This window comes from Microcaecilia unicolor, chromosome 4 (genome assembly GCF_901765095.1).
Source record: "Microcaecilia unicolor chromosome 4, aMicUni1.1, whole genome shotgun sequence".
Classification (NCBI taxonomy): domain Eukaryota; kingdom Metazoa; phylum Chordata; class Amphibia; order Gymnophiona; family Siphonopidae; genus Microcaecilia; species Microcaecilia unicolor.
Window position 1 is genome coordinate 155,255,115 of NC_044034.1, and position 12,458 is coordinate 155,267,572.

Here is a 12,458-nt window from a genome sequence, read left to right on the forward strand (position 1 = left end):
GAATTGTGGTTGATTGGTTTTTGTTTACAACTGATTGTCTCTGTCTTCATACAATAAAAATATTTTCAAAAAAAAAAACATACAAGAAAATCAATAAAAATCACCAATGCCATAAAAAACATCTTTGAAAGGAAAACATGTACATATGTAAAGAAAGTAAACATATAAAATAATGAAACTAATTCAACTAATCCAAATATTTATGAGTCCATGGATGAATGCCAAAATAATTGCACATATATATAACAAAGGCACGACTTAAAAATATATACAGATCATTGATTATAAGATTTGTAGACCCGATCCTTTTATATATTTTTAAGTACTTTGTCCGATATAGACCATATATTTTTTGTCTCCTCCTTGGTAGCAGCCAAGAATATGCCTCGTATTTGTTTCTGTTTTTCCTTTTTAGATTTACACATCCATTCTAATATCGGCCAGACACAAAATTTTATACTCATACAGTCTTCTTTTTTCATTGTGAAGCCTTTTTAAATACAAATGTGGGTACCCTTACAATGATCCAGTCATGCATTCATTATATAGAAGACACAACGTCTCTCTCATATAATAATATGATTATATACAGTTTTTAGAAGGAAGGAAACATTTCACTATTTCATTTGTTTAGGATCTGTATTGAGAAGAGAATTCACTATTTCATGTTTTATTTCATCTCCAACATCATTTTAAGGAAACTACTGTTACATACAGACGTACTGTATATTATACACAACCACTCTCCCGGTCCATTCTCTATATTCTAGATTTGGTGGGTACATATACACACATATTGTAAACACAGAGAACTTCAGATCTTTGCGTTTTATTTCTTGTGCACTTTGACATTTAAAAATGACTCTCACAATAAGCGAGCCTTCTGCTTTATTTATCGGATGATATTTATACCTTATGTGAAAGTATTTTATTTAAACAAACCATTGACTACAGCTATATACCAAAAGGTTAGTATTATTTGGAGCATACTGTATGTGTTCTTTACTTTTGGTTTTATGTTTCTGTAAAATATCTTTATGACATTTTTTTGATAAGTTTATTGATTTGGGTACACTACACCTCATAAGTTCGTCTTGAGATATATGTAATTTTTGAAATTTGAATAGATCTTTAAATGTGTTCATATATATTTATCTTTATGTACAATGTTTTTTGATTTATCTATTCGTTTTATTTTTATTTTTCTATACAACACCATTTTATTAACAAATTTTATTAACACAATTTGTTCTTATCCATAAAATTAGATAGTTTTGGTAATGTATTTCTATGTATTTATAATTCTCTCATATATTTCAATATGGACTCTATCTATTGATGTATATATTTTTAAGCCGTGCCTTTGTTATATATATATATATAATTATTTTGGCATTCATCCATGGACTCATAAATATTTGGATTAGTTGAATTAGTTTCATTATTTTATATGTTTACATTCTTTACATATGTATTGGTTCTTTATATGTGTTTTTAACTCTTACATGTTTTCCTTTTAAAGATATGTTTTTTTTATGGCATTGGTGATTTTTATTGATTTTCTTGTATGTTTTTAAATGCTTTGTTTCATAGACTCCTGAGGAAGGCGCATGATAATGCCGAAACACAGCTGTGTTGAGTCGCATCTTTCTTGTTTTTCTTGCAATAAAGAATTGATTCGCAACAGACGTCTCCTCCGGTTTTTCAGAAGAGCCTACCCTTCGTACTTCTTGCTTCCACAGGCTGACTTTCTGTACATTTACAGACAGCTAACTCAAGTTATGTATTAATTGAAGTGCCAGTGCTTTCATTAACATGCTAACTGTGCTGGCCCTATTGACCTCCGTGATTTCAAAATCACATTTACAGAGATGCAAATGTCACCATTGTGCTGTTATGTGGGTGTACCTAGACCATGTCACCTTTGCAATAAAAAAGGACTTCCTCTATTTCTGTCCTCTTTCAGGCCCTATTTTGACATGCTTCTGTAATTTTAATAAGACACTGCCTCATCCAGAAAATAATGACCGCCTATCCCCTCCCCCATCTTTCCTGTCTTCTCTAAATCTTGCACTCCTTTGACTGGGGTTTCAATCCCACTCTTTCTGCAAGTTGTAAGCCTTCTCCATCTTTACATCTCCTGTGCAACCAGCACCTAGAATAAAGTCCTTCTCCAGTTACTTCTCATGAAGGGTTCAGGATTCACTGTATCCTTTTTTTTTTTTAAACTTACAAATGTTACCACAGTGTCTGTGTTTTTCTACCATATGCTTCTGTAATACTCACTACAATTATCACTATGTGAGATGTGAGATTTTATTATGGGGGTGGGCAAATCAGATTAAATTAGAAGGGAAATGGATGAGGTTTGATATACACTTTTCTGAGGTTGCAATCAAAGTGGTTTATATATTGTATATAGGTACTTATTTTGTACCTAGGGCAATGGAGGGTTAAGTGATTGCCCAGAGCCACAAGGAACTGCAGTGGAAATCAAAGCCAGTTTTTAAGCTTCTGCACTATTAGGCTAATCCAGCAAACCAGGTTAGGCTGTGCCTGAGACTTGATAAATCAGCTGAAATTTTTACATTTATGTGGTTTGCAACTTTTTGACTCTGTTCAGATGAGGAGAGTCAGTTTGGATTCACACTCTTGGTTAAAGTGATTCAATAATCATATTATGTTCCAGTACGAAATCCCAACCAAATGGAAAAGCAAACCTGAGATTTTAGCAGTAAATCAAGTGAGTAAAAGGTAAGATTTATTAGCTGAGTAAATTCAAGTCAGGTGTTTGCTGTATCTGAGGCAGGTAGGAGGACATTCACCCAACCCTAGTCTCATAATAACACTGAGTCCCTTGTCTTTGCTTTCTTTATAACAGTACAACTTAACATTTTATTTCCAGCACAAGCATTCCTGAACAAAGGAGTCCATTCATCCATAGTGATCAGTGGCTCAGGCAAGAAGCATGAGGAAAATCCAGTGTCCTTATCATATCCGTCTTCTGTATTTTTTGCAGCTATAAAATATCCCATTGTATTGTCATTTGGGCTACATGACAGATCTGTTCGTTTTCACTAAAGTTCACACTTAGGTTCTGAGCTATAACCTGCCTTTAGGCTGAGACCGAGATCCCATACAATACTGAGGAGAGGAGAGGGATAATTTAACACGTTAAAATCCTACCACATAAGGGACAAGATGTAATTTGAAAACATTTTGGATTGTTCACAGAAGAGACCTGTCAAACTTTACCATAGGCATCGGCAACTACGCTCTTAAGTCTACATGATTTGTTCGTACCTATAATGCACAAACATGCCGTTGACTGTGATAATGGATCACCTCACCAGAAATCCTGCTTTACCAGATTGTAATTGCCCTACAGTGAGTTGCTGGGTCATGTCTTACCCTTGATATTGAAAGTTGTATTGGTATGTCTGATAAAGCATGACACGTATCTCATTGAGATTTTTCAGAAATTGTATTTTTTTAAATTTGTTTTTGGCAGACTTTACAAAAATGCCTTTTTGTTGCTAACTGTCTTTTGACAAAGCAATGATCTGCACTAATGGAGGAATCCTGCAGGCCTGTGCTGCAACAGACTGGTAATTCACAAACTGACATTGCTTTTCCTCAGCGCAGTAGAGATATCTTGCAGCATATCACAATGCCAACAAAACTTCCATCTACTACTCCTGCTATGACTCCTACCCCAATTCTAACCTTAGTACTCCTACTGATACTATTACTACTATTACTACTCCTACTATGAACACAAATACTATTACTACTACTACTATGAATGAATGCTACTACCAAGCCAGGGTCAAATCCGCCATTTTGAACTCAAGCTGCAACAGTGTTGGGAGCGAAGGGGGATCACTTCTGCTCCAACACTACAGTATTTCACTAATGATACTCCTCATAAGTGCTGGGGAGGGATATTAGGATGTGGGGGGAATCAGCCCCCTCTTTGGTGGGATATCTAGATTGTAAGCTCTTTGAGCAGGGACTGTCTTTTTCGTGTATGGTGTACAGCGCTGTGTATGACTTGTAGCGCTATAGAAATGATAAATAGTAGTAGTAATGTGTGGGGAGGAGGGAGCAATGCTGACACTTGAGGAGAGTGGAGGGTGAAAGAAGGTGATACCTTGCTTAATGCTTCTGCCTGAAGAGATCAGAGAAGGTAGGAGTTGGGTTGGGTGATGCTCTTGGAAGAGGGATTGGGATGTGAATGGGAGGGGTTTAAATTATGATTGGGGGGGGGGGGGGTTGGGTCTTGCCTGTCAATTCAGATTAAAAACTATATGAAATAACATAAGAAATTTCATTTACATGTCCAACACCATTTCAAATGAATACACACCTCTAGGGAAAGTTTGGGGAAGTTTCCTGCTTTGGATGGTGGAGCAGGGAATATCAGGGTGGTACTGTTAATGGGGTACATCCTCTGGCTGACTCAGAGTGAAGGAGCCACGGCAGAAGTAGTGCATAGCTTGCCTTCCAACTCTCCTGTCATTCTCTCTGTGGAATTGTTCCCTGACCTTCTTTCGTTTCCATGAATGGATGTACATTGTGCTGCAGCACCAGACTGTAGAAACGTAAACATCCCTCCTGGGTACAGTGGTGAGAGGCAGTAGAACTGAGAAGAAAGGCTATTTTTATTCTAGTGTTTTGCAAGCTTCTGGCTCGTAAATTGTTTGAGAAAAGTAAACACACAAGGAAAACAGCTATGCTCCCCTCAAGGCCTTTGCTAGTTTCTCTCATATCTCATTTTTTATTAAACTGGCAATGATCAATATTTGTATTGTGCTCATATGAAGTTTAATGTTATTTATACATTTTCTCCCATTGTCCTGCATATATACTGCCAAAACAGATGATTTCTCCCTATCCTACATATCAGACCAGTGCTGCTAATGGCACAACTGCCACCTTGGAAAGAAAAAGCCCAAGAGAACAAGGCACTTGGTCAAAAAGACTTTGTAGAGTTATTTAATAGTAACAAAAAGAAGACAACTGGTTATCTCAGTCCAGGACTTCCTGCTGCACTGAGTGAGGTGAATTGATCTACTGGGGTTTTGGGGTTTCCATTGGTTGGCCATTCATGCTCATCCACTTCCTTAAATTCACTAGCTGTCAGAAGGGAGGAGGATGTGGGGGTGAGAGATTGATGCTTCTTGTGCCACACCATCTCCTGATGAAGTTTATGGGGGGGGGGGGGGTCAAAAATTGGATCAGATGCTGCTACATTTCCTGAGATGGTCTGTAGGAACCAAAGAGTGAAGCAGCCTGGATTGTTCTCTCTGCTCTTGCAACCTTCAGCTTACAGGGTCAGTCAAGTATAGCGACTGGTCCACTGCCCCTTTCATTATGGCCCATGAGGGCTGATGAGTGAAACCATCTGTGCCACTTCCCCTGCCAATGCGAACCACAGGGACCAAAGAGTAGGGATGGGCTGCCAGAAAATTTTCATTTTATGTCACTTCCCAGGTCATTTCCGGGAATGTTCATTTTATTTGCTTTCATTTGGCCACTTTGGCATCATGAGAGCAAAGTCACTGAGTGAACGGTCTTTAGAAAGAGTGCTCACTATTTGATATCATGAGAGCCAAATCATTGAGTGCCCATTCTTTAGAAGGACTGCTCACTATTTGGAAAGATGATGCACTTTTTCGGAAAGAGTACATAATTCTTTTCTGGATATTGCTCCCATGCATGCACCATTCACACATACACAGTGATTCGTACATGTTTATGCCTGCACAATGGTTTGAATGGGCACACTATCATGAAAAGAGTGGGACCTCTTTTGAAAGACTGTGCAGAAAATGTGTTTATTTTTCTGCTTGTTTTCATTCATTAACAACATGCAACGGCATCAGATATGTTGTTGACACTTCCCATGTCATTGCAAATGACAGCCCATCCCTACCAATGACTGGCATCACTGGTACTGCTCCCCCTCCTGGTGTGGCTTCTGGGGGCCAAAGACCTGTTATGCTTCTGTGATGGAGAAAATCCTAGACCTGTTATTTTCTGAAATCCCTAGTAAGGAAGGGAAAAAAATCGAAATTCGTCATTGCTTGAGGGACTGCCCCTTCCCCGTTGGGGGACCTCCTAGGGCCAATACTTGCCTACAATCCAGTCTGATACAGGAAGTGGGAGGCAAAGAGGATAGTGTCCAGGAGAATCCGCCTAAGCACAGAAATCAAATGCCCCACAAGAAAACACAAAAGTGTAAAAAGAAAAGGTGGAAGGTTGACCAGGTGAATCTTGAAGTAAAAACGTTTATTGATTAAAAGTCTTTTAGTCAATAAACGTTTTTACTTCAAGATTCACCTTTCCAGTCTTTGGTATCCGTGGCCAACCTCTCACTTTTTCTTTTTACACTTTTCAGGCAAAGAGGATAGACATGGGCTATTACTTACCACATGATCATGGTCACCAGCTTCATGACAATCTCATTCAGGATGCTGAAAAAATCAACCATCAGCCGAGCTTGTTCGCCCATTTTTCCCATTGCAACACCAAACGCAATGAAGAAGCCAATCAGACCTGTGGTCAGATCACAAAAGCCACCACATGACTCTCACATTCCTTATTTGACTTTATTTTAATTCATTCAAAGTGTCGGAACAGGACCTCACGCATTTGTTTTATGTTCATTCATATATATTTCTCCCATATGTTTCTAACATTGAAAGGGATGCACAGAACTTGGATAAAATATATAGTTTTATAGATGCTTTTTAAAATACAAAAACAGAAAAAAAAACCAAAATAGAGCAGATTGATTTAAGCATCAATATCATAGGCAAATACCTAGGGTGTCAAATGTTGAAGTGCTGAGACCAAAAAGGAGCCATTTCTCACTTACTTTAGGGCTGTCTACCAGTGCCACTTCAAAAGGGTCCGTCATGGCACTGCTGCCCAAAACTCCCACCTCTGTTTTCTACCCTTCAGGAGACACCTACTCAGATCTCCAAGCCCTTCCTTTACCCTCTGATCCTTCCCTGTAGGCACTTACATCTTAAATGTGACTTTGTACACTGCAGAACCACAGAAGCATTCAAAACGCCCAAGAAGTTAGGTGCCTAGGAGGCATATTTTCAAAGCACTTAGAGTTACAAAGTTACATTGTAACCTGTGGAACTTTGTAAGTCTAAGGGGTTACTTTTACTAAGGTGCGCTGAAAAATGGCTTGCGGTAGTGTAGGCACAGATTTTGAGCATGCGCCAATCCATTTTCAGCACCCCTGTAAAAAAGGCCTTTTTAAATTTTTTGCCGAAAATGGACATGCGGCAAAATCAAAATTACCGCACGTCCATTTTGGGTCTGCGACCTTACTGCCAGCCATTGACCTAGCGGTAAAATCTCACATGGTAACCAAGCAATAATGACCTACTTGTGTCAAATGCCACTTGGCACGCATCCAATACGTGTGTCTGAAAATAAAAATTATTTTTTGGCCGAGCGTATCGGAGGCACGCCAAAAATGAAATTACCACAAGAGCCACGCGGTATCTGAGCAGTAACTCTATTTTGGCGCACAATGGGCACACGTAGACGCTTACGTAGCTTAATAAAAGGGCCCCTAAGTGCTTTGAAAATGAGCCCCCTTCTAGTAAATTGATATTTTTCCTTATCAGAACACCTATAGTTTGGGCACTTATCTTAACTAGATGCCTAAATTTAGGGACCAGGGAAATAATCAGATAAAAGGAAAAAAGAGTTAGGTGCTCAGTGTTGATTCCCAGTGCTTGGAGGATAATTCCCTAAAAGGGCACCTAGGATAAGATAAGCAGAAGTAGGGGACCAGCCTGGAGTGGCGCAGCATCCTAATGAATAGTACAACAGCCTAAAAGCCAGGAGTACCAGGTTCAATTCCCACTATAGCTGCTGGTGAGTCTATGGATGTACTTAACCCTCCATTGTCCCAGGTATAAAAATAGTACCTGTATATAATATATAAACTGCTTTGATTGTAACTACAGAAAGGCAGTAGTTCAAATCATTTTCCCTATTTCAAGCCTATTCTATAAAGAAAAGAAAGCACCTGCTTTTCTTGTACGGAAAACACACCCATATTTAAGGCACAATCACTCACCCCATCCCTATGGTTGTATAAATGTTTGGGCCTAGATGATAGCCAAGATGTGTACAAACAATAGAATTCTAAAATTTACATGGGAATTTGCATGATCTGCCTATATTCTGCCAAAGCCTCCCCAGTTCCCTCTCGCACTCCAACTACAGTTCTCTCTAGCAAGATATTATAGGTAGCCAGAGTTCAAGGCATAGCAAAGGCATTATATGCTCAGTCTCTTTAAGATTATCAAGGAGCACATGTTCAAATTTCACTCCCCCTGCCCCCCTCACTCCCACTCACTGACCCTCCTTATGGCCTGGGAAAAATCAGTGCACTTCCTCATGTATCAGGCAGCCACTTAGATTGTTAGCTTTTGGGGCTGGACTTACTGTACCTGAATTTCTAATACTGTTAAACCACCTTGAGCATTAATTGGAAAGGCAGGCTTAAATCTCAAATTAATTAAACAAAAGCACCGTTGTAACTCTTCTTTCCCAATCGAACTTTGTTCTAGATTAGATTGATCATAAAACCATATCACTGTGGTACTTCAAATGAATTGCTTCGGGTTAGGTCTCAACTAGATGACAAAGCTGAATGATACTGAAGACCATCAGGTCCAGGCCAGATGTTTAACAAAAATAGATCCTGTACCTAAAACATTCATTCCATCTTTAAATTCCAGTCCCTTTTTGATGGTCACCTGGGCTACTTCTTTTGCTTCGATTAAACTCTCATTTATCACGGCAAAGATAGAATTTGTAACATTTGAAGGTTCCTTGATCACTGGTTGTAATACCTCTTTCTTGGTGACAGTCTGTATCTAAAAGAGGGAACATTAAAACCATAAATAGTTAGTATTGTCATTGGAATTATTTAGGTCAATGTTAAGACGAGTGAGTTTCCTTATTATATAGAAACCAATATGCAATGGGACTTAACCGGTTAAAGTTAATCACAAAACAAATCCAATTTAATTTATCTAAGAAGTTTTAAGACAAACACATCCAGTTAAGGTAGGCCATTGAGATACATTATTCAGTTACCCTTAGAATAGGAATACTTATTCTATTTATTTCTTAGGCAGTGTACAGTAAGAATAAGCCAGACATAGGCAAGACAATTACTTCTGCCCAGACTTAACTGGTTGTCTTCAAGCAGAGAAAACTGAATATTAGCACTATGCAGTTTATCACCATACCTCTTGCCCTCCCTCACTTGTTATATTTTTATCCAGTCAACGAGATGCCTAGATAGACTTTAAGCCAGTGTTGGAGCAGGAAATTGAAACATTAAGATTTATCGAGTGAACTCCCACCGTTAGCAGGACTAAATGTTTGGTCCCAGAGTACATATAGTTCCTCCCCTTTGTCAGAAAAAAAGATTTAGGTCCTTACAGTACAGCAAACTACTTTTATTGACTTCAGCTTAGGGAGTGGAATCATACAAGTTCACAGGTATATTCTCAAAAAGTGAATTTACTAATTCAATATAACAACAAGGTAAATATGCCACAGGTCTTGAACTCCCATCCTCAAGAATTAGAACCCCATTGGGTTTTTAGGATTTCCATGGTGAAAATGCATGAAGTAGACCTAGGTATACAGGAGGCAAAAAACAATCAAAGAGGAGGAAAAAGGACCTCACGAAGCCATGAGAATCAAAACAAACCAGTGAGGTGAGTCCAAGGAGGATAATAAAAGATCCTTTATTAAAAATACATAAAAACAACCCGACACGGCCGTGTTTCGGGCCGAAGGCCTGCCTCAGGGGTCTTGATAAATCTCTGATGTTGTAAAATAGGGCTTGACAACAGGATAAATTGTTGTGAGGATCTAGCAGTAAAGTCCTTTGATTAACTTCTGTCTTGCGGATGTGCTGAAAAAACAGTTGCCGTATAGTTGGCCAATGTAAATGATGCAAACACTGCAGCTCCTTGTGACGCTGGGCAAGTCACTTAACCCTCCATTGCCCCTGGTACAAAATAAGTACCTGAATATATGTAAACCGCTTTGAATGTAGCTGCAAAAACCTCAGAAAGGCAGTATATCAAGTCCCCTTTCCCTTTATTATCCTCCTTGGACTCACCTCACTGGTTTGTTTTGTTTATACTGGAAGCAGTACATACAAACTGTTTTCAACAACAATGGAAGGTTAGCCGTGTCAGAGAAGAGAGCCCCTATGCCGACCAGATTTTAAAAAAAATACATTAAAAATTCATTATTATATTTAGAATAAGTATTGAATAAGTTTATTTATACTAATAACACAGGAGGGTGGTGGTCAACAAACCAGTGAAGATTGGAACATATAAGTCACTGTACACTGTTCACCAGCTAACCTTCCATTGGTGTTGATTTTCTCTGGAGGAGTGGAGGAGTGGCCTAGTGGTTAGGGTGGTGGACTTTGGTCCTGGGAAACTGTGGAACTGAGTTCAATTCCCACTTCAGGCACAGGCAGCTCCTTGTGACTCTGGGCAAGTCACTTAACCTTCCATTGCCCCATGTAAGCCACATTGAGCCTGCCATGAGTGGGAAAGCACAGGGTAGAAATGTAACAAAAAAAATGGAGCTCTATGAAGTATATTAGACATCCTAGATTGTAGTTTTGAGCAGCCAGTATTAAATTGAAAGTGCCTCATTTGACTTGGTCTACAAACTGTTCTCATGCATATTCATTGTGGAACTCCTGAAAATTAGACTTGTTTGGAACCCTTAAGGATGGAATTTCAGAACCTTTGGCAGATGCATAGAAAGAGAACATAATGGCAGAAGAAGACTTAAGAGCACCTGATCTGTCTATTTTTACAGTTGGCGCAGATTCAAGTTTATTTCTGGACAAAATCCTTATTATCTCAGAAATAAGTTTCATGTGTTGTTCCTGCACATATCTTGCAGCAGAGTCCTCAGATCTGGAACAGAATAGATGTATCTATGTAGATTGAAGAGGGCAATGCTCTCCGTGTGTTGAGAAGCAGTTGGAAGGTTTTCACTAATTAGTTTTTTTGCTGCCTGCTGGGTGAAACTGGCAGCTTGGACAAGCTTTCATCAGAAAGCAGAAATGAGATGGAGGGAAAGAATGCACGTGGGAGGTCTGGCTAATGCTGCTTTTGACATTGTTACTGCTAGCAAAATGAGGATTATGTTTCTGTGTGATGTTTTAGCTTTAGGAGCTCATCTGAGCTGAGCCCAGCGCGTAAGTACTGCTGCAAATGAGAGATATCAGTGGAAAATGGGCATTCCCTTTGTGGTTTTGATTCAGAAAATATGCAGATAAAGAATGCATACTAAGTCAACTTTTATATGTGAATAAAATCTTCACATTAATGTGCTGAAAGCTGATTTATGCAAGTTAAACACTTTTATGTGTATTCATCATACTTTACATGCTATAATTTCTGAAAAAGAAAACATATCTAAAATATCAGCCTAAAAGTATCAAAATGATTCAAAAATGAGCTGAAAATTTTTCTGTGCACACTCCTAGAAAATATAATTTTATTTAGAGAGAAAGGGCCTAACATTAAGCAGCTCCTACCAGGATAAGTGGCTCTCACAGGGGTCACGCAAAAAGAGAGCAGATCCAATCCAATATATAAAATGATGCCTTTATTTAAAAATACCTACCCTGGTCCATGTTTTGCCTATGCATGGGCTGCATCAGAGGTTACAATACACCAGGGAGGAGTGCCTGGGATGTACAGTCTCTAAGGGCCATGTTTACTAAGCAGCACTAAGGGCATGTTACTGTTTTTAGTGCACGCTAATGATTAGCACGTGCTAAATGCTAAAGTTGCCTATATGGGCGACTCTAGGGTTTAACGAGCGCAAAAAATGCCAGCACACCTTAGTAAACAGGGCCCTAAATGCTGCAGTAACCGTTGGGCTTACTGCCGCTCTGTAAAAGGGCCTCTCAGTGTGTATTCTATAATGCAGTGCGCCTAACTTCCAACATGCGCAGTGTGGTTATGGGCAGGGAAATGGGCATTTCAAGGGTGTTCTGAAATGTACATGCATAATTACAGAATATGACCCAGTGCACCTAAATCTATGCACCAGGATTTATGCCATATTTTCAGTGGTGTAAATGGAGGCACATAGTTTTAGGCATTGAGATATCAACTAAGCGTATTTTATATGCCAGGCCTAAATCTAGACGACGCCTATAGAATATGCTTAGCATTGATTTCAGTGCCGATTTCTTAGGCAACAAATATAGAATATCCTCCATAGTTAGGGTTACCATATTTTGCCCTCTCAAAAAGAGGACACATGTCCCGCCCCTGCCCCTCCCATGCCCCACCCCTTTCGCATCCTCACCCCGTCCCCTGTCACATATTCCCCTCCCCTGCCCCCTCATCACT

The 12,458-nt window shown here is 39.2% G+C and overlaps 1 protein-coding gene across 1 annotated transcript in view; it reads right to left on the bottom strand.

Moving 5' to 3' along the window:
* Positions 1-12,458, bottom strand: part of SLC1A2 (solute carrier family 1 member 2) — a 72,728-nt gene that overhangs the window by 43,744 nt on the left and 16,526 nt on the right. The window contains exons 4-5 of the mRNA XM_030199458.1: positions 8,750-8,918; positions 6,435-6,561 (exon numbers count right to left, since the gene is read on the bottom strand). Of these exons, the coding sequence (XP_030055318.1) occupies positions 6,435-6,561; positions 8,750-8,918 (296 nt within the window). The remainder of the gene's footprint in view (positions 1-6,434; positions 6,562-8,749; positions 8,919-12,458) is intronic.